The sequence below is a fragment of the Rhipicephalus microplus genome, chromosome 7 (genome assembly GCF_043290135.1).
Source record: "Rhipicephalus microplus isolate Deutch F79 chromosome 7, USDA_Rmic, whole genome shotgun sequence".
Classification (NCBI taxonomy): domain Eukaryota; kingdom Metazoa; phylum Arthropoda; class Arachnida; order Ixodida; family Ixodidae; genus Rhipicephalus; species Rhipicephalus microplus.
Window position 1 is genome coordinate 33,205,951 of NC_134706.1, and position 22,602 is coordinate 33,228,552.

The following is a 22,602-nucleotide window of genomic DNA, read 5'->3' on the forward strand; positions in this document are numbered from 1 at the left end:
TGTAGACTCATTTGCACATTGTACACACGACTTGAACCAAGAACACCACGAATATAACAAACATGCTCATTCCTAACATTGCCTTATCACGTGTTCTGTAGTGTTTCCGCATTTAGTTCGTACGAGGTCCCACCAGATCTTCTCAAAAATGTGTAAAATTTTGTATTCCTGAGCATCTTTACAACAAAATTTTTTTGCAAAGTGTAATGTTCCTGCGACGTTCTTGGCAATCAAGCGATACTTCCAATGCACTTTCAAGGTGCTTCATATTCAGTCTTCCCTGGCTTGCTCGAAGCTTTGTAGCTATGACGACAAAGCAATGAACTCAGTGCTGTGGCTGTCACAGCATGAATCTGATGCAATGTACTACAACCTTGGAGGCTTCCTGTGCAACCGCTTAACTCACGAAGGTCGTCCTGTTGGTCACCGATGCTTTTCTCTGCCACTACGTGGCACTGGCACCTCACTAAATTATCCTCGCTGCTGTTTTGACTAAGAAGACTGCTTGGTCGTGATGACTGAGGGAATCCAACGTGTGGTAGGCATGCTTTTCAGTGCATTGCGATTAGTGCAAACGCCGGCAGAAATTTTGAAAAGTTGGAGTGCACAATGCAGTCCTTTCAGCGATAATCATAGCTGCTCATATTGCAATGCTTGTATAAGATGATCAAAAGAGACCAGTCTAATGATTAGGCAGGCTCACTTATCACAGTCAAGCGTGCCTGTTCTGAAATCTTTGGCAGCAAAACCTGGTTCTGGCTAACTGTATATAATGAATTAGTGATATTTTTCTAGGTTACTCAACTTATATAGCTTTAGCTTAGTTATTTATCTGCAGCCAGCATGAATGAGACAGTCTTTGGAATGAGACACCGCGAACATTTTCGAGCTTTTATTATGCTCTCCTACCTATCCACACTGTGCTTTAAGCGACAGAGCCTTTATTTTGATAATGCACTGCCTACCGATACGTAGCGTAGAAACTGTGTGCTTTGTTCAATTATTTTGAGCAAGGCGTTTTACTAAAAAGCCGTGAAAAGCCCCCAGAGTGTCAGTTTTTATAGACGGAAAAGAATTGGTTATCAGAAGACGGCATTAAAGGGCATCAAGTCGTTTTATGGGAAGTTGCACATACAAACGGGCACAGGAAAAACCAAGTAGATGGAAAGATCACGAGCCATCTCACTGTAGCAACTTCCTGTGACAACAGTAGCAGCTTTTTCCAAAACTAGCAATAGCTATTGTTAACTATTCCAAAATGAAGACAAGCACAAAGCTGGCGTAAACATACAAACTTGGGCTGGTCGTGTATGAGCTCCTAGGGTGAGCCTTTCAAACAACTACATCGTATCCGAACATATTTCGTAGGACTTATGCGTATCTGCCTTAGGATATATTCAGGTGCACTGCTGTTATCCCTGACATTGCACATACAATGCACACTGCTCTCCTATAAATTATGGTAATGCTGATGCAACGTTTAGCGCACAATGAAAAACTTTACAGTTCATTACAGCAGTTATATGTGCCAAAAATGAGTGCATGAGTTCAGGAGTACCGACAATGAAATGTCATTCGATTTAGCATCTGTTTTTATGAGTTGACACCAGTGTTTGGGTTGTATTTATGCTTACAATGATACTCTGTATCAGTAACTTGAGTGGTAAGTTGAGAGTCAATAGGCTCTCAGAAAAACTGTTCAAAATCTTTTGCCACCGTTTTTATACACCAGAACACCTATTGCGAAAACAAGGTATGTTACAAAAACAAGGTATGTCTGGCTTGATCCTGCTTTTATTTGTGACCACTCCTTTGATCAAAAGCTTGCCAATGTGCTTGAAAAAAGACAGTGTGCTTAAAACATATGCAACAAATTGATACTAAAAAGTCAATTTAAAAATTGCAGTTTGTCATTAGTGTCACTCAATGTGCTGAAATTGGTCTGCGCAGTGTAAAAAATTAACCAAAGTTAAATTCGGTCATTTCACATGCCAAAACCACAATATTATCAAGGCATGCTGTCAGTGTGGGGTGCTCCAGATCATATGGAACACCTAAGGTTCCTTAATGTATACCAAATATGCAGATGTTGTTGAATTTCATCATTGAAATATGGTTGCTTTGGCCGGATATCGAATCCACATACTTCAGCTCATCTGAGCAACACCTTGGCTCACAGGCCATGTATGAAAAAAACTGGTCGAGGACACTGTTACACCAATACGTTTCCTTCTTTACACAAAGATATTTATTTCAAGGTTGTATGTATGGTTACGACATGCTGTCAATATTTATTACAGATTGATATGTCGCGAACAGTCAAACGAATCTACAATATTTTTTTTTTCAGAAGCTTGGTTTTTACGTACCAAAATGTGTCCCTGAATTATTGAAACAAATCTGAGATTGTGTCGCATTCAATATGTTTACTCAGCATTTTTATACGACGCTGGTCATTCCGTCTACGCAATACTCACATGTCGCGCAAACCAAAGCGACTCCGCCATTCCATGCCAGCACGTGAATTTGGCTTCAGCGACTAGTCACAATAATCGCCTTCACTGCCTCACCGCTTCCAACAGCTAGTCATTTTGTCTTGAAACAAAGCTGCGTACAACACCCGAAATACGTGCTTGTTCAGATGCTGGTACTAGTCCACAACTTACTCGTGTCGACTGACGCGTTATGACCTCCGCACTCAGTCTTCTCCGCTGTGCATGTCCCGACAGCCATTGCAGTCAACTTCAGCCATCACCCACTGTCATTGTGTCTTCGAATAAATTGTGCACGTCTCAAGTTTAAGAAATAAAAAGCACAGCCTGTTCTTTTTCTTCAACTAGCGTCTGTGACTTCCTTTGATTTACGGGTCCGCGATTCTTAACAATGGAAATCGTCATTGAAACGCTGATACTGTACAACGCAAAACACGTTCTTAGGCACTGCCGACATCGGGAGCCACATAATACACACAGGCAGCAGTTGCGTACAGCAATGACTGTACAACGCTTTTGCGGCGTGAAAGCTCTTGCAGCACAGTCATGTACAGAGTCTGTCAACTGCTTCATGAAGAAGGTCGTTTTGTTCAGCCTTCAGCAAAGGCCTACAAGGAAAAAAACAAAAAAGCAGTCACTAATGCTATAATAAAATCTTTCTCGCAATCTATTGCAAACTCATGTATAGATTTCGGATCTCTATACAGTGAACACGGATATAAAGAAAGATCAGTTATAACGAAGTAAGTGAAGAATGGTCTTGTGATGCTACAGTGTAACAAAACTATGTTTATAACAGAATTTCGGATATAACAAAGTTATTTTTGTGGCAGGTGTGACTGTTAGAATAGGGTATGAGTATATATACAAAGCAAACATGAACACCACTTGCAAATGCTTTTGGGATGCAAATGCACGTAGAAAGCAAAAATATTTCGTATAAAAAGCTAGGCTAACAACCTGTGCATCATATTGCAACACTCAGCAAAGCCAAAGAATGTATGTTCGTACTGTAAAGAAGAGGAAGTACTGCGGCGCAGAGGCAGCAGCATCGAGTGTGCAGCAGCGGCTCGAGCTCGGAAATTGCGGCTGGTGCATCGCCTTCCAAGCCTTCCAAGCACCAACCTTTCTGCTTAATAAATCTCCTTTATAATTGGTGGAGACGTGCCGGGTACCGTCCCTTACGCCTTCCCGCTACCATCCTGGAACTCCGTTCTCGACGGCTACCTTCTGCTATGCCGGACGCCGATCAGCAGACGCTTCCATCTCTTCCGGCCACCTGTCCAGGCAGTGTTCCTCAGCGGGAGCCTCCAATCTTCAGTGGAACAGATGACAACGACGTTGAAGAGTGGCTCTCGACTTTCGAACGGGTGAGCGCTTTAAACAGATGGGCGGACGCGGACAAGTTGACACGCGTTTCGTTCTATCTCACGGGTGTAGCCAGCCTTTGGCTTAGAAACCACCAGGCAGACGTCCGAACGTGGCCGCAATTTAAAACGTCGATTGTAGCAGTCTTCGGTCGACCTGCCGTCCGAAAACTTCGTGCCGAGCAACGTTTACGCACACGCGCACAAGAAACGGGTGAAACCTTTACAAGTTACATAGAGGACGTCGTCGATTTGTGCAGACGCGTGAACGCCGAAATGACGGAAGCTGAAAAATGTAAGCACATCCTCAAAGGGATTGACGACGACGCTTTTCAAATGCTCTTGGCGAAAAGCCCGACCACTGTTAACGACGTAATTAGCCTCTGCCAAAGCTACGATGAATTGCGGAAGCAGCGAGCGCTGACAAGACGTCCTCCAGCGCACGATTTGGCATCGCTGTCTAGTGCGATCAGTGGTCATGACCACGCGTCACTAATGGCCGAAATAAAAGCATTTGTCCGCGAAGAAGTTGCACGACAACTTTCCTTGGTGCCTTTCACACCAGAAGCTACCACAACTTTACCATCGTCTCTACGTGACGTCATTCAAGGAGAGGTCGCCGAGGCCTTACCAGCTGCTCGCGAGCCTAATCTTGTGGCTGCTCCTCTCACCTACGCCGCGGCTGCAGCCATGCCAACTCGCAAGGCGCCTGCGCCTCCGTTCCAGCCTCGCGCGAGCTATCCCCCAGCTCCAGTTCACTGGACCAGCACTAACACCGCCAACCCGTGGCGCACCCTCGATAATCGCCCGATATGTTACACTTGTCGATACCCCGGACACGTCGCAAGGTATTGCCGCCGCCGGACGCATATCACCAATGAAAACCGCCGTGAGCCTTTCTTCCCGCTTGACTTCAACGCGCGATACGGTTCCTCCACTCCAATGCCAGCCCGCTACCAGGACGACCACCGCCCTCGGCCGGGACGTCTTCGCTCACCCTCTCCACGCCGCCGCTCGCCTTCTCCTATGCGTCGACGGCCCGCACCTAACGAGGAGGAAAACTAGACGACGCAGTTCCTGAGGCAAGAACTGCGCAAGTTTCGGTTTGCCCAAGTCCTCATTTGTCACCTACCAATGTTATTGATGTGTTCGTCGAAAATATCCCTACTGTCGCTCTTGTAGATACCGGTGCAGCTGTTTCGGTAATAGATGCTGAATTTTGCCGCTCAATTCGTAAGGTTACGACGCCTTTCTCCGGATTATCGCTTCGCACAGCCAGTGCTCAACCTGTTCAACCGACCGCAGTATGTACAGCCCGCGTGACAATTCAGGACGTTCTGTATACGATAGAGTTCGTTGTTCTTTCATCATGCTCCCATAATATTATTTTGGGATGGGACTTTTTGTCGCGTCATAACGCCGTAATTGACTGTGCTAGGGCTGAGGTCGAATTTTGCTCACTGGATGACCAAGCGTCCGTCGACACCCAGTTTGCCGCTAAACTTGTCGTTAGCGATGACACCTACATCCCTCCATGCTCTTTTGCGTTCGTGCCAGTTTCATGCAGCGCCATATCCGACGGCACGGTCTTTTTCACGCCATCTCCAATATTCGTCGCCCGAAGAGCTCTCCCCCTGCCTTTTGCTGCTCTCGATCTTGTAGAAGGGTCAACCACAATGCCAATTTATAATCATGAGTCGTCGTCTTTATCTCTACTTTGTCGCGAGTGCCTTGGCCACGTCGAGACAATCAGTTCTTCCAGAATTATATCCGTCCCCGATGAGGTGCCTTCTACCTCCGTCTGTGAACTGGCTGTCGTCTCAGCGCCTGACTCAACGTCGGCAAACATATTTCAACCATTCATCTCTGCAGATTTGACATCTTCGCAGCGTTCACAACTCCTCACCATTCTTGAGAGCTACCGCCACTCTTTCGACGTTGAACAAACATCTCTCGGCCGTGCCTTAGCAGTAAAACACCACATCGACACTGGGTCCCACTCACCGCTGCGACAACGACCATATCGCGTGTCCGCTACAGAACGCCGCGTCATTGCTGACCAAGTAGACGACATGCTTCGCAGAGGCGTCATTCGACCTTCACAGAGCCCATGGGCGTCTCCGGTGGTTCTCGTCAAAAAGAAAGACGGTTCTATTCGTTTCTGTGTCGATTTCCGGCGATTGAACAAGATCACGCTGAAGGATGTCTATCCACTACCGCGCATTGACGATGCTTTGGACAGTTTGCAGGGTGCCGAGTTCTTTTCCTCGTTAGACTTGCGGTCAGGCTACTGGCAGGTGCCTATGGCGGAGGCCGATCGCCCCAAAACCGCTTTTGTCACGCCAGACGGCTTATATGAATTCACCGTCATGCCCTTCGGACTTTGCAATGCACCTGCAACGTTCGAACGAATGATGGACAACATCCTGCGTGGACTAAAATGGAAGATATGCTTGTGTTACCTCGATGATATCGTGGTCTTCGCCCCTAACTTTGACACACACTTACGTCGCCTTCAGCACGTCCTTACTTGCTTAACTAACGCCGGTTTGCAATTAAATCTCAAAAAATGTCGATTTGCCATGCGTCAACTGAACATTTTGGGCCACGTTGTTTCCAAGGAAGGCATCCTCCCGGATCCCGAGAAATTGCGAGCTGTTACGGCGTTTCCTAAACCTGCCACCATCAAAGAACTTCGAAGTTTCATCGGCTTGTGTTCGTATTTCCGGCGATTCGTCCGAAACTTCGCGTCTATTATATCACCTCTCACGCAACTTCTCAGCAGCTGTAAAGATCTCTTATCGTGGTCCCCTGCCTGCGACGAGGCTTTCAACACCCTGCGACGGCTTCTTACGACGCCACCAATTCTACGCCATTTCGATCCTGAAGCGCCAACTGAAATCCACACCGACGCCAGTGGTGTAGGCCTGGGTGCTGTGCTCGCACAGCGTAAACCGGAACATCAGGAATACGTCGTGGCATACGCTAGTCGCACACTTACCAAGGCTGAGAGCAAGTACAGCGTCACAGAAAAGGAGTGCTTGGCCATTGTGTGGGCCCTTGGAAAGTTTCGCCCATATCTATATGGTCGTTCTTTTGACGTCGTGACCGACCACCACGCGCTGTGCTGGCTTTCGACGTTAAAAGACCCATCTGGCCGCCTCGCTCGCTGGGCGTTGAAAATTCAAGATTACGACATACGCGTGGTTTATCGGTCAGGACGGAAGCATGCTGACGCCGACGCCCTTTCCCGTTCCCCCCTGTCCCAGAATGCCACAGCTGACTCCGCTTGCGATTCCACATTGTCATCGCTTGACTTTGACACCATTGCTATCGAACAACGCAATGACCCGTGGACTGTGTCTCTCCTCAATGATCTCTCCGACACTTCTGAACTCCCAAAGACGCGAACGCTTCGGCGCCAAGTTCCACACTTCTCGGTACGTGACACGCTTCTCTATCGACGTAACTACGCACCAGAGGGACGCAAGTGGCTGCTCGTCGTTCCACGAACCCTGAGGTCGCAGATTTGTTCCTCTTTTCACGCTGACCCACAATGTGGCCACGCAGGAGTCTTCAAGACCTACGAAAGGCTTCGACATCGCTACTACTGGCGTGGCATGTATACCTTCGTCCGCAACTTCGTCCGCTCTTGTGCCGAATGCCAGCGCCGAAAATCTCCACCACACGCCTCCGCCGGTGAACTGCAGCCTTTACCATGCCCTTCCCGACCCTTCGAACGGGTTGGAATAGATATTTATGGGCCACTTCCATTGACTCCGACTGGCAACAGGTGGATAATAGTTGCTATCGACCACCTAACGCGCTATGCTGAGACCGCTGCTCTTAAAACGGCTACAGCACAAGAGGTTGCCACTTTCCTACTACGTCATTTTGTGTTGCGTCATGGAGGCCCTCAAGAACTCCTCAGTGACCGCGGCCGCGCCTTCTTGTCCGAGGTCATTGAAAAATTGCTCGCTGAGTGTGCTATTGTACATCGCACATGTACCGCTTACCACCCACAAACCAATGGGGCTACCGAGCGCTTTAATCGTACTCTCGGTGACATGCTATCTATGTATGTGACGCCTGACCACTCTAACTGGGACTTAGTTCTCCCATTCATTACATACGCCTACAATACGGCAACGCAAGCGACAACAGGCTTCTCCCCTTTTTACCTCCTCTACGGCCGTCACCCCTCCCACACCATTGACACCATTTTGCCCTATCGACCAGACGCGTCCGAGTGCCTACCGATCTTGGACGCCGCCAGACACGCAGAAGAATGCCGCCAGTTAGCTCGTCGCTTTACCTGCGATGACCAAAACAGGCAAAAGGCAATTCGTGATGCCCAGACCTCAACTCCCGTTTTTCTTCCGGGTTCTCTTGTATGGCTGTCAGTGCCGCATCACACACCTGGGCTCTCTTCCAAACTTCTGCCAAAGTACGATGGGCCATATCGTATTGTCGAACAAACTTCGCCAGTAAACTACCTCATTGAGCCTCTTACGCCACCATCAGACTTGCGACGTCGCAACCGCGACGTTGTACACGTACAGAGGCTCAAGCAATACCACGGTTCAACGCCGCCTGCACAGGACTAAGTCGCCAGGATGGCTCCTTTTTTTCTCCGTGGGGCCATTGTAAAGAAGAGGAAGTACTCCGGCGCAGAGGCAGCAGCATCGAGTGTGCAGCAGCGGCTCGAGCTCGGAAATTGCGGCTGGTGCATCGCCTTCCAAGCCTTCCAAGCACCAACCTTTCTGCTTAATAAATCTCCTTTATAGTACTATTACATAGGAATTTGTGCTACTGGTATTCGACAGTATTAGAAAAAGGTGCCCAGATCTTTGAGTATTCAACTGCCTTCGGTTGTAACCAGAGCGCATGCAGTTTTAACCACTGCAGCACACGTTCGCACTAGTATCTTACCACAGGACGAACTAGAGCGGTAACTGGACATTTATAAAGATTAAAGCTAACATTTTTGAATTTCATAACTTTACAAATACTGTAGACTCTCAATAATTCAAGCTCAAGGGGGCCACAGGAGTTCGATCCAATTTATCAGACATTCTTAAAAATTTTCCTCAATGCAACTTAACGAACGGTGTTGTGGTGTTTATTTTTTCCCAGTGCTGCAGCATGATCATAGATCTGCATGATATCCAGTGATGTTCTTAGATGTCGGCAATCGTACTGGTACTCGTTAAGATACAATGCATGCACCCGAGTGTAAATAAGGAACAAAATGTGTTGTGCCCCGCAACAACTTCTAGCCCCTTCTCGCATTTAGAATGCTTTTCTGCATGACACGAATGCACTGCGGCAAAATTGACATTAGAAAGCGTCCGACAAGTGAGAGACTTCTAAGCATCACTTATCGACAGACTTTAAAAAAATTTTTTTTTGCTTAAATTATCTGAAACGTTGAATTATACGAACTTGAATTATCGAGAGTCTACCATATAATCCATTGCTTTTTTTCCAAATACAATTTCTCAGCACATTTCGTTAGTATACGTATACGTATGCTCGAGATAAATGTTCAAAGGCTAAAAATCAGAAAAAGTTCAAATTAGGCAGCTCACCACAGGTGGCCCTGAAGCAGCTTAACCGACTCTCGGTCCTTGCTTTCAAACGCCATCTACATTGCAAAAGTGGCAGCATGGTGACCAAAACATATGTCACATGATAATATATATATATATATATATATGAAAATGAAGCGGAAACCCTCACCACTAATGATTGCAGAAGCAGAAAGACGTCCTCGTTCATGTAGCTCGCTAAAAGAAAGAACAAAAGAAGGAGCAAACTTGCAATGAAACTGACAGTTTAAAGGTTACTAAAGTATTTCAGCATTTTAATTGTAATGTCCTTTTTTTGCTCTCTCCTGTAAGGAGCGATGGCATTCAAACTTTGCTAGCTCATATTCGTAAGCCTCCTTGTCGAAACACGAGCTCGAACTTGAATATTGCTTGTTCAGCTATCTTCTTTCAACTGTCAGTTCTTCTTTCTGCCTTTCCAGTAGACTTGAACTTCCCAGGAAAGTTACAGAAAAATAGTCTACTAGTTCTGCAAACGAGGCCTTAAGTTTCTTTTTGTCTCTCCCTTGGCTGAACTTAATTTACACAACTTGGCGACCTTGCAGATAAAGCTGTTAATGTGTTAGTGGGGTAGTATTTCCCAGAGCTCAAACTCTATTTTCGCGAAGACATGGTTGTTACTTGTATTTACTTATTTATTTATTCACAAGATACAAAATGAAATCTAATAATTGTTATAGCAACACGAGCCCCCTTTGGCTACCAGGACAAATTTTATGCACTAGTATTTAGATGCATTCCAGTTTTACCGATTAGAAATATTAATTAAGCTAGAGAAGACGCTGCGAAAATCCTGCAAAAATAGCACCATTGCTTTACCTGCAGTCTTTTGTTTTTGCATACCTCCTAGTTAACCATTCAATTTTCCTAGCACAAAACTACACGTGCTACACAAATGTTGATAAACATGTTTCAGTTTGGTCGGCATCTATCAATGTTGCCACCAACTACATATCTACCAAACAAAGAGACAGAGTCGGTCAACTATTGCGAGCATCTTATATGTGCCTTTTTCTCGCTCCGTCCAAAAAATACGTGGTTTCATGCAAAGCGAATCAACAACGTTTAACAGACCTGCCTAGTTACCCACGTTTGCTCTTACAGAGAGAGCAGTCTCTTATTGTTAACAGTGTGTGGTAATTTGCTGGTGACACTACAGTGTATAGTATATTCATCAACTGCGGTTCAGTGGCTCATGACGTTGACAAAAGTAATGACATCAGCAGCTCTCACGTTTGCTCGGTGTGGTCTCTTCCGGGCTGTCGTACAGGTAACGGTCGAGAAGGGCGGCGTGCTCTGCGGGCATCTTTTGCGCTGATGGCTACAGAAAGAAAAAAGTGATAGGAAAACGGTACAGTATCAGAACGTTTGTTTCCAAAGCAACACCAGGGCTATACACTTAAACCTGGATACTATAACGAAATTGATGAATTCCCGGAAAACTTCGTTATAAATAGGATTTCTTTACATGCAGGTTCGGTACAAAAATTTGAAAACATAAATGCTCAATTTAAACAAAAGAGAGACCAGAGGCAGAGCTAACCCAAAACACTTATTTTACAGTAAAATCTGCGTTATTGTTGCAATTATATGACACTCTCGGCGGGTTTTTGCCATCGCCGCCATGTTCCGTAGCAAGTCTAAATTGATAACATGCCCCCGCGCATCGTAAGTTTCACGAGCGGGTACAAGTGTGCGAGCGCTGCTGAAGCAGAGATCGAATAAGTCGGCCCGTCCCTATTGCCTGGAAAAGGGGGATCACTCAAATAGCAATAATGAACTTGAATTTTAAGGGCAATCACGACTGCTAGTGCGCTTGCTATCTCGGCGAGTATCGGTGCGGTTTCAACACGAAGGGACTGTGTGAAAAGAGCACTTCTCTCTGGAGCGGCGGTATTTGCTCACACCAGTGTTTTGTACGAGTTCCGGGATATTGGATCCAAAAGAGTTGGCTGCCAGCCTTACTTCATATAACATCACAATTTTTTGACATCACGTTGATTGCATTGCATTCAATGCTCCGTCGTTTTGCCAGAGCTAATCGGCTAATCCCGAAAGGTACCAGCCTGCGAACTTGTGGTGCGGTGCAAGACGGAAACGCGTGATGAGTCGATCTTCAAATATCCGTCATAACCGTGGTCTCAAAGAGTTTCAATCAGCGTCTAATCTGACATCCCCTCGATGGTGACGACACAGTTGTCCGAAAATAAGAAAAGGCACAGTTTCACCGCAAGGGCGAAGAAATGAATCCGATAGCAGCAACCTTGAATGTAACGCTGAGAACGGCAAGCAGATCGAAACGTGCAGCATGCGGCTCGGGCACAAATGATGCACGAAATCATACACAGGACGAGAGCGAACTAGCAACGTTTACCTCTCGACTGCTTAAAAAAAAAAACAACACACAAAACGTAATCACATGTACAGATGAGTGCGAATTAGCAAGTGCCCCAGTTGTTACTTCGCTGTGTTTGAAAAGCGCACTCTTTCTCACAAACAGTGCCTGTCCAGCGAGTGAAGTGACCTTTGTGTGCCAAACAGCTAAACGAAATCGTTCCAGTCAAAGTCGAAGGCACACCGCTCTCCCCACCGAAGGATAGGCGCGTGCGCACAATCATTTACATCCCCCCACACCATTCGCAGGGCAAAGTACGCGTGAGAGATAAGCATGCGTCTATACAGTGAATGATGGCTGCGGCGACGGCAAAAAACCAGCCGAGACTGTCCATTTAATTGATATCGCATTAGAAAAAAACCAAAGCTGAACGTCGTCGGGGGCCACACCATAGACGCATGCTCGGTGTCGAGAACGAACAGGTGCAAATGTAGTTTTTTATTTATTTATTTATTTTGGTTTGGAGTGGGGAGTTGTCCATGGGAAAAATTTGTTATATCAAGGTTGTCTCTTGCTGTTACTTTGTTACATAGAGGTCTCAAATATGTGGTCTCTCACTGTTACTTTGTTACAGAGAAGTCTCAAATACATGTGCTTCTATGTAGCAATGGCGGGGAATAAAAAAAGTCGGGGAATAAAAGAACCTTTATTATATCGAGGTTCGCTATAAGAAGGTTCAACTGTATAGGACGCCTCAGCAGGTAGTTTGGAATATTTTCAACAGGTGATTCTTCAACCAGAACAAGAATCAACGCACACAAGCATGCTCACACTTCACCCCTACCGAAACTGTACTGCAACGATTGAGAATCAAGCCCATCACTGCGCACTCAACAGCGCAACCCGACTACAGTGACACCTTGTTATACCAAAATAGCTTTGCTCGAAATAAGTGTTGCCTTATGCGAAATTTCTTCCGATCCCGACCCAAATGCATATACATTTAAGCCACATTACACGGAGTGCACGAACAGTTTGACCTGCTCCGGAGAAAGTGGGGAGCTGAGGCATCGTCAAGCGGTGGCGACGTTTCTGTGCATGCAGTGTCAAATTAATGCTGCCAGCGCACAAGTGTCACGCAGCAAAAGAACAGGCCACAAAAGTACCAAACTCATGACCGATGACCGCCTAGTAATGGGTACCTAGCAAGTGTAGCGAGTGCTCGCAGCTGTTTAATGTGAAGCGAACGGGAACCTTTAAATTTGATAGGACCGCCCCCGAATTGTTAATCTCAGTCGCAATCATATCGTTGATGTCCGCCACGATAAAATCTCCATGAAAATAAAGTCTTCCTGGCGCTTTGCGACTCTAGAAAACAGCGATCTTTTGAATGTCAAAAAGTTGCCAGGAGACTGCAGGCTCACTTGCGCTGTATCATATGTACTCAAAAAAGTTACAGCGCTCCTAAGAGCGCTTTTGAAGCTGAAATGCACCATCTGACTTTTGACGAACGGTCGAAATGTGTGCTAGGGCCACTGAATTTCGTTCCCAAACATTTGTTAATGGTGTGGACAGGAGGTGCGCAAACATGGATATCTGAATGGTACAACAAGTGCAGCGAACGGTGCATTTGATCGTCGACAACAAGGTGCAGATTAACTTTTTTTTTCACAAACTTCAGGGCTGCACAACCCGGGAAGAAATTGCCCGGCAACCATGCGAAGTACCTACTGTGGAACCAGTTACTTTTCACGATTGCACTGTGTAGCCACAATGAATTTTTTTTTTTTAACTCAACAAGCACAACCTCAAGCCATAGTATTTACGGCACTTTCCAGCACGGAACTCCCGCAGCGTTCCGTGACATCCACACTTCTCCTACGAAAGTGGCAACAGCTTTTCTCCTCCTCATTCGCTCTCCAGCCTGAAAGCCAAAGCTCACTATAACTCGTTTGCACTTAATAAAGTTTTGCTTCACTGAATAAATACATTGTGTTTTGACTTCCTCACAGTTGCAGCATAATCACAGGTCAATAGCTTTAGTAGTCGCTTGAATCAAAATACCGCTTATAACGAGGTACCCCTCATAACAAATCGTCACAATGACTTAGCTTCTACAAGAGAGTACTGCATGTTCATTTTTTGGGGGGGTGGGGTGGGTGACGAGGTAAAATTGTGTTTTTTTACTAAATGTTAGTATTATGAGTATGCTTTAGCAACACTCCAATCCCCTCAAGCACCGAGGGTATAACGCCTCAGGCCCTAAAATTAACATACATCAACGTTTTTGTCGAAAATGGGTTTCGGTGTAGTTATGCATCACACGAGTACAGCAATCCACATTAAAGAGATCTGCCTTTTGAAAGTGTTTTGTAGCTTGTGTGGTAGTGATCTGGCATTATGCAATCTGCAACCTGAAATCATCATTTTCTTTGGAGCATGAACACAGTCTCACCTGTAGTACTAGGAGCAACAGAAGCCGCATGATCTCCGCCGATGCCAGAGTCGTCGCCATGGCGCCCATCGGGCGGCCGCCGTGCATGCCTGCACCGAAAAGAGCAGGCGTAAGAGGAAGGCAGTATCAAACGGAACATTTATTTCACAGTTGCAATATCGTTAACTTGGTAACTTACTTTTTTCCTGAGATATCGTGTAAACTTCAGTGAATGACGACAGGGCACCGGAGTAGTCACCTACAGCAAGCAAAGAACACCAGTGTGAAGAGTGACTAGGAGTTGAGCAAGTCGGATCAAACTATCGATGAATTCTGCGCAAGAAAAACGAGGACACTGAGCACTCACAAGTTAATGAACGTTAGATTGCCCATTTCCTGCATCTTTAGAAATCAAAGGAAGCAAGGTTCTCAGGAGCTGATTAACGACCACGCGACTCAGACTGGTCGTGGACATTCTGAAGAGCACACCTCATAAAGATAAGGGTTACTTCGATTGCACTCTCTCTTGCAGTGTGGCCCCCACGAGAAGAAGGAATGGCGTCCTTTTCTACATTTAGGCTGTGTTTACACCATGAAGGAACTTCATAAATTCGGAACACAGTCACTAAATATCGACCTACACACTACACTTGTTTCTTTTTAATGCTTGAATTAGAGCCTGATCACTCCAATTACAACTTCAATTTTGATATGTATAGCGTGCACATAGGGCCCTAAATTTCTTTGCTGGCCGTATTAATGTACAGGCTCCACTCACGGGCAATACTGTAACCCTGAAGACAGTGTATTAGCAAAAAACGCAAGTGTGTAGTAGTCTCAACATCTAGTTTGAGTGGGCAGAAATCGGCGATGAGGAAGCAGCTGGCTCCCTCTGGAGGCAGTAGTGACAACTGTGATGACATCTGTCTATGATTGGGTAGCAGGCACCCATCGAGTAGTGGGCACTGAACAGTGAGCGTGTGTGTCTGTGTGTGCACGTGCACGTATGTGTGTGTACAAGAATATTCTCGTACAAAATAAGCCCTAGAAGTTGCTGGCTACGAACTCCGCTCGCTGCCGGTCACTGCGATATTGCATGATGTGTGTGACGAATGGAGTGGAGGTGTCGCATTTCATCACCGTTTCAGCCGCTCTGAAGTGTTCAATATGAAAGCCAAGTGGAAGAAAGTTTAAATAACTCAACTGCACGCGCAGCCGGGCACTAAACAAAATTGTTTCCTCGGAACGTAGACGCTCGCACAGCAAGCAGCTTCCTACGTCCCCACTCACAAGTGTGCCAGTGTTGCCCAACTGTTTTCCTGCTCACGTCTTTATACAAATATTCAATTATAAATTAATTCCAGAAGGAAATGAGCTAAAATTTAACTACTTCTTTGTGAATGTGCAAAGATTAACCCACACTTACAGACCACAATTGAAGCTTGCGTGTCATGGCACCTTTAAGCGATCATGCATCATTCACTGCAAGTGTAAATGGCAGGCTTTTAGTATAATAATTTTTTTCTTTTGAAGCTCCAGCTCCACATAGGTCCAAATTTGCAACCTTTCTATAGTGCATCTGTTCTACTCTTTTCAAACTCCCGTAAGTAACATGAAACGCTATCACTTATGTACGCTATTCAAAACTAGGCTTTTCTGTAAAATTTCGATGCAGTTAATTTTCTAGAATAATAATTGCTAAATTTTTATATCTAAAAACCATGGTAACATTGTGGGGCATGCTGTAGAGGAGACCCCCATCAATTTCGACCTTCTTATGTTCTTAAAAGGGACACTAAAGGCAAATATTATGTCGAGGTTGATGGCTCAAATAGCGATCCACAAACCTCCTGGTGCTACTTATGTGACAAGGAAATGCATATTTTGAATTAGAACCACATTTCAGTGGTTCACATGGTGTTAGTGCCCTTCAACTCACCCGCCTCGAAACTGGCTTCCTGCCGTAGCAGTCACCTTGCCAAATCTTGTCCGCCTTTGCTCCACCACTGCTGACGTAGGCAATGGCTCATAGGAATGCAGGCTTACAGGACGATGGCATCAACATCTTGTGATGCTTTGTGCAAACACAGTCATAGACACATTTGTATTTTCCAAAATATTTGATGAAAAAAAATTATTAAAAAGACAACTTATTCGTAATTATGCCGCTATAAGGCATTCACACCAGAAGTGCAAAAGAGTGGCTACTTGGTTTGGTCGATATTGCATTTTTGAAAGAATTATACTTTCTTAGTGTGCAGAGAGCGAGTCATACCTGTCTTCTTTCTGAAATGTTCTCTGCGCAGTAAGAAAGTATATTTCTTTCAAAAAAACACCAGAGGTAGAATGCACGATGTTTCTGCAATAGAAATTTTGTGCTTGCCTAGTTCAAACGGGCCTCACTAGGTGCCCCCACCTATCCAACAAAACCAGGCGAAAGCAGACCTTTTGAGCCAATTGCGCCATATCCCATGGTAACACCAAGCGTGGTTTTTTTTTTTTTTTCATGAATGAAACAAAAGGACAAGCAGCGTTTTTTAATCTGCTGTAATGCATGGAAGGTTCTTTTTTTTTATTGCAATTGGTTTGATTACTAGCGGCCAGTAGTAGTTGCGCCCTTCAACGCCATTGGGATCACTTCAAGATGTCCCACTCGTGGAGCGTATGGTGTCGTACATGTACCTTGCTTTCTCGATAAGTAGAGCACTGCTGTTGATCATAATGGCGTTTTAGACATTTTCAAACATTGATAGAGTAGACTCTCTATAATTCAAACTGTGATAATTCATACTTTTGGTTTATTCAAACAAAATTCAATTTTTTGGTTGGCCCTCTGTTCTTTCAATGTATTTAAAAGCTTCTTAATTCAAACTCTATCATTCAGTTCATTCATACTTCTTACAGTTTCATACCAGGAAATATCTGCTGCTTTTCCTCTACTATTTAAAATTTGCATGCCATTAATCCTTACAGTCTAAAAATGAAAAGTAAGCACCTCAGGTGTTGAAGGCAAAAGGCTTCACTAGTAAACAAATGTTTGAAGCAAACCACGTGCATGGTAAACCGTAATACTACTCAACTGGTATAGAGAGCTTTGTGTTGAAGGCACATACCTATAGCAACAAAGTAGTTGGCAATTTACAATTTTTTTTAAAGGTGTGATAAGCAGTAAATGGCCAATAAAATTGTGGAGCTAGCACCAATGCTTTCTGTTCGTTGCATGCAGTTGGGGTTTAAAAATTCTTGAAAAAAATATTAGATGTGATAGAATCAATGCTTAATCATAATGTGTATGTCCCTTTACCCAGAGTCATCTATCTGAGAACTTCTGATAATTCAAACTCCTTGATAATTCAAACAAAATTCAGAGACCCCTTCGAGTATGAACTAACGAGAGTCGACTATATTTCACTCTGAAGTAAATGTTAATTGCCTTTTGTGTCTCTTTACCATGCACCGACACTGCACACTACATGGGCCTTTGGCATTCAGTGTTCATCCAAATGCAATCACCACGGCCAGGATCGAGTCTGCCACTTTTGATACAGGAACTTAAGGCGGCGTGTAAGCAACTTTAAGTTCCTGTATCATCAGGGGGTCAGCGGCCGAGAACCGTGACCACCGTACCACTGCCGTGGCAACATTCTAAGAATAGAAGAGGCTTGAAGGGACACTGAAGTCAACTATTATGACGACGTTGATTGTTGAAATGGCAGTCCAGAAACCTCGTAGCGTTAGGTACTTTTGTGCCAATGAAGGGCCTATTTTGAAATAAAATCACGTTTTAGTGGTCCGCATCGGGTTAGCACACTTCAAAATACCCACGTCAAGAAGCGGACCGACCGGTCCGTCTCACGTCACTGTTGCCGTGCACAACGTTGCCCGGCTTTACTGCGTTAGTAGCAGCAGACCGAATGCAGCGGGAGCCACATCAGCGAAAACGGCCTTTGATCAATTTCTCTCAATTGGCTCCGAGATTGCAGACGCTTTTGTTTCAACTGTGCTCCGCTAGATGGCACTACCTGTTCCGTGTACCCACGCGAAAATTGAATTTTTTAACCACTCGTGCAATTTCCCATAGTAATGTCCGGCGGTTCTTTTTTTTTCCATGAATCAAACAGAAACGAACAAGCAGCATTTTATTGCGTCTTTTGATGCATGGAAAGTTCTTTATTTAGTGCAGTTAGATTGATTACTAGTGATTAATTGTAGGCGGTCCGTCTGATGTCAACGGTATCATTTTGAAAATGCCCTACTGCGGCGCTTATGTTCTTGTGCATTTACCTTAATTTCTCGGTAAGTAGGGCACTGTTAATGATAATATTGTTGTTTTAAGTGTTGTCATACATTGAGCTTTCACTCTGACGTAAATTGTTATTTGACTTTAGTGTACCTTTAAGATACAGTAACATGTACACAAAGTATAATGCAAAATAAAAGAGACGAGTACAACAAGGAAAAGCTGAGGAAAACACGTTGTACTGTTTGTTGCACGCACTCACCGGTTTCGATTTGGCAGGTAGCCAGCTCTTGAAGTGCGTCCACGTAGCCCAAGGCACACTGCGTGCAATAAAGTCGCATGCGCAACTTTGCCCCTCTGAAACACTTTCTCACTAGTCAAATGAATGATCAGTTCAAAGCCGAAAAACAAAAATCCGACCAAGATAGCAAACATTCATGGAACACGAAGGCATGCATGCAAAAGCATGGACACAAAAAGAAAAATACAATAAACTTCAGTATTTTATGTGCTGAAACCCTAGAGTGATGAAGCATACCACCGCAAAGGACACTGGAAAAATTTTGACCACCTGGTGTTCTTTGCAAACCATTCTCAGTAAAACCTGGTCCAGCAAAATATAGTTATACTGCCTCGTCTAATGCAATGCACGTTATGATTTCTTTAAAGCGCCACTCAACAGGCCTGACAATTTTGAGCTGACAAGCGGAATGCATAGATGGGGCGTTCACGTTTACGTCTGCCAAAATTTGCAACACTACGCACTGCAGAAATTGGTGAAACTTCAAGATGAACGCCGCTCACCCTTCCTTTTGCGGGCACGTGCCCAGAGAAAGAAGGGATGACGTGCGCGTATGAATGGCCCCACGTACACGGCAATGCAGTGACGTTATTGCTCTATGTAGATGACTATGCTCTGACGTTGCCAACAGTGGCACGTGACATGGCAAAAATTAATTAACACCACGTGCGTAGTTTATGTATTTGCTGCTTGCAGAAATTAACAAATCTCTAGATAACTAATGAGACGCAATATGTGACCGTTATCTTTTCTTTTTTTCCCCATGAACTGCAACGTGGTGTGGGGCTAATGTGCCGCCATTTCGCATGCGTGCGTGTCCCCACTGTCAGCACGTCGAGCAGACGACAGCCGTAGAACGCTCCTATGGGTTCGCGCGCTCATTGTGCTCATCTATTCTATCGTGTCTAAGCCAGCTTTTCCAAAGCATCTCGCAGAAACAGGCAGTAGACCTCGAAACAACGATGGTCAAAAAAGAAGAAAAAATGTGCTCGCATGCACAGGGGTGGGGCTTGTTCAAGCATGTCATGCGCACATGACCTCTTGGTCAGATGCTGGAGAGGGTAGGGAAGAGATTTGGCTTGTTAAAGCTACGCGGAGGAGCGGCAAGGGTTTCGAGCTCGCCTCCTCTTATCCTCGTTTCACGCCGCTTCACAAAAACAGTTTTCTCATGTTGTAACGAACTGATTCAAAACATTTTTGTGGCAAAACATTCCTCATCGGACACCGAACAACTTAACGGTCTAACTAAAATTTGGTACCTGGTGAGTGGCCCTTTAATGCAGTTAATGATCTTCACTCCAATGATCATCTCCTCTCCTTCATTCAGCTATGACTGGTATGCTTTTTGCCAACATTCTTACTCAATGATGAATAAACAAATAAGTCAAGGAATCAAATGGCCAATCAACCTTGCTTTGCAACTGTACGGCCCGCTGCAAAAACGTCATCGCCAGGTGTGCTCGGTCGATGGAGCGGAGGCATTGGCCGGCTTCGGTGCACAGTGCGGCCGCCAGGGTTGGCTCCTGGAGTTGAACGTAGAGGTCGATGGCACGCGAGAAGCAATGCACCGCCGCCGCCAGGTGTTCATCGATCGATGGACACAGCAGGGCGTGGTAGTCCGCCTCGGCAGTGAAGAACTGTCGTGCCCCTTGCGCCAAAGCCTGTGCTTCGGCCGCGCTGTTCCCCATGGACTGCTCGCATCTGCGATAAGTTCCAAGATATTGCAGCGTGGTTATTGCCACTCGAGGTGCGATCACACGGTCAGCCCAAGTACGCAAGCTTCGAGCTAACTGCTTTTTTCACTTTTCATGGCAGCAAAGCTGCATTCGGGCTTCAAAAGCGGCCATATCACCAGGGACATAGCCATGAAAAATTCGTATCTGTGAAGATGGAGTGTTTCTGGAGCCAGTGTTTTGACAAGCAGTACTGAATTTGTCAAGGCTGCACATTTAGTGTATGCCTCATTTCTATATATAGTTTTCACATGATGTCATGGACGGGTTCTTTGAGCCGTATACTTCAACACGGCGTATATTGTGACTATTTATCTCATTAGAAAGCGTCAGTGCAGAAGAGAACAGAGAGTAGTTCGGTCCCCGCATTCTTTCGTGCTCTTTTCGCTTTCTCCTGTTCGCTAGCCGCACCACGGGGAGAACACAAAGGCACGCGAGGGGGAACTGGTGCTAATCTGATGTCACGGTTTCTTGCTCCGCGAGCATCTCAACCAGCCTGGCCCCGCCGCTGTGGTCTAGTGGCTAAGGTACTCAGCTGCTGACCGGCAGGTCGCGGGATCGAATCCCGGCTGCGGCGGATGCATTTCTGATGGAGGCGGAAATGTTGTAGGCCTGTGTGCTCAGATTCGGGCACACGTTATAGAACCCCCAGGTGGTCTAAATTTCCGGAGCCACCCACTGCGGCGTCTCTCATAATTATACGCTGTTTTTGGGACGTTAAACCCCACATATCAATCTCAACCAACCTGTACTCCAAGATATGGCGGCCACGAAGACGTTAGTGAGAACTATGTGTGAGAAATTCAACATCACGTTTCTATAAACGTATCGTTCTGCTAAATGATGGAAAAAATGAATGTCGTTTCTGAAGTATAGTTTTTTTAATTTTCTTGTTTTGCAGTTATGTTTCGACACATGGTGACTGCACGAAGTGCCTTTAGAAAGAAAGGCTTGAGACTAGTTCCGTCTGTGAAGCTATGGGCATACTAATTAGGAATATTTTTAAAAAGTGTGTATGAGCTCGTCAAAGACACGTCACGTAAGGGCCGGGCAGTTAGCGGAAGGAGCGCGGGCCAGCTGTTTGGGACCCTCGCACTATAATTTCCATACACACAAAGCAGTAGAGTAGTGCGGATAGAATGAAACGGAACGCATGGCCATCGACACTGCTGTTGGCCGCAACCTCACGTTAGCTATAGAAGCTTCCATTATTGATTTAATTATAACACAGGGGCCTAGCGTGCGGTATGGCTATAGTTGGTATTATTACGGCGTCGATCTTCGCATATTTTTTTAGGAAGCGGCCGCTGGGCGTTCTAGACAAGTGTGACTCCATCTTTACCAAGTCATCACTGTCACGTTTCATTCCCGGTCGTCAAGCCGCGACCTCCTTAAAGACAAACAGCAAAGCGGACAACGTACTTTGCGGCAGCGAGGCTGCACATCCCGGCATAATGAGGACAGTCCTGGTGCTGCAACTGTTTCCCGAGGGCCGCTGAAACATCACAGAGCAGGAGAAAACGAAAGTGAGAGATACGATCGCAGAGCTAAAACTTCGTTACGTTACGCTTTCTTGCGGCTGCAAGGGCAGATATTTCGCATCGCGATGAAGACGTGCCGAGAAAAGAATCGCTCACTTACTGTACTGGTCGCTGACTTCGGCCAAGTTTGGTTTGCGAAGGAACCTCCTGAAAGACGAAAATTAGCAGGTGAGGTGACCATCTAGAAACTCGGAACACTGCCCAAGGCGGAAGGCACGAACAACAACAAAACAACCGATTCGATAGAGTAAGTGTTGCAGTGCTCAACGCGCGAAACGTACGCTCAAAAGCGCTCACTTTTTGAGTTTTAGGGAAATTGTTTTGTACTGCTGCATAAAGTCATTCTTGCCGGCCTCCATGGTTTTGTCGCCGCGTAATAAAATTGTAAATTATTTGCACGTCTGCGTTTTTTGCGTTGTTGCCAACATTGTTTTGTGCACTCGCTAAAATACCTCGAACTGTTGTCCCTTTCTTTCTTAGTTTTTTAAATTTATTTTATTTCGTAGTCGCACCCGTTTGAATGAGTAATCAGCGTCAGAGAGCAAAAAAA

General features: G+C 45.4%; 1 protein-coding gene across 1 annotated transcript; it reads right to left on the reverse strand.

The window, feature by feature from the left end:
* Positions 1-2,854: 2,854 nt before the first annotated feature.
* Hap40 (Huntingtin-associated protein 40 kDa) lies at positions 2,855-22,473 on the reverse strand. The gene is made up of 11 exons (XM_037431560.2): positions 22,350-22,473; positions 22,153-22,199; positions 21,934-22,006; positions 20,188-20,479; positions 18,740-18,797; positions 14,437-14,496; positions 14,259-14,347; positions 10,702-10,789; positions 9,602-9,648; positions 9,451-9,506; positions 2,855-3,100 (listed from the first exon to the last, which is right to left on the reverse strand). The coding sequence occupies exons 1-11, from the start codon at positions 22,409-22,411 to the stop codon at positions 3,037-3,039; spliced, it is 936 nt and encodes a 311-aa protein (XP_037287457.1). The 5' UTR covers positions 22,412-22,473; the 3' UTR covers positions 2,855-3,036.
* Positions 22,474-22,602: the final 129 nt, after the last annotated feature.

What these genes read in the sequence shown, in the direction of transcription:
- Hap40 (XM_037431560.2), bottom strand. Translation starts at nt 22,411, where the DNA reads ATGGAGGCCGGCAAGAATGACTTTATGCAGCAGTACAAAACAATTTCC. An exon ending in ATTTCCCTAAAACTCAAAAA is followed by an intron (nt 22,200 to 22,349) that starts GTGAGCGCTTTT and finishes TTCGTCTTTCAG; the next exon opens with GAGGTTCCTTCGCAAACCAA. An exon ending in CCGTACAGTTGCAAAGCAAG is followed by an intron (nt 18,798 to 20,187) that starts GTTGATTGGCCA and finishes TATTGCACGCAG; the next exon opens with TGTGCCTTGGGCTACGTGGA.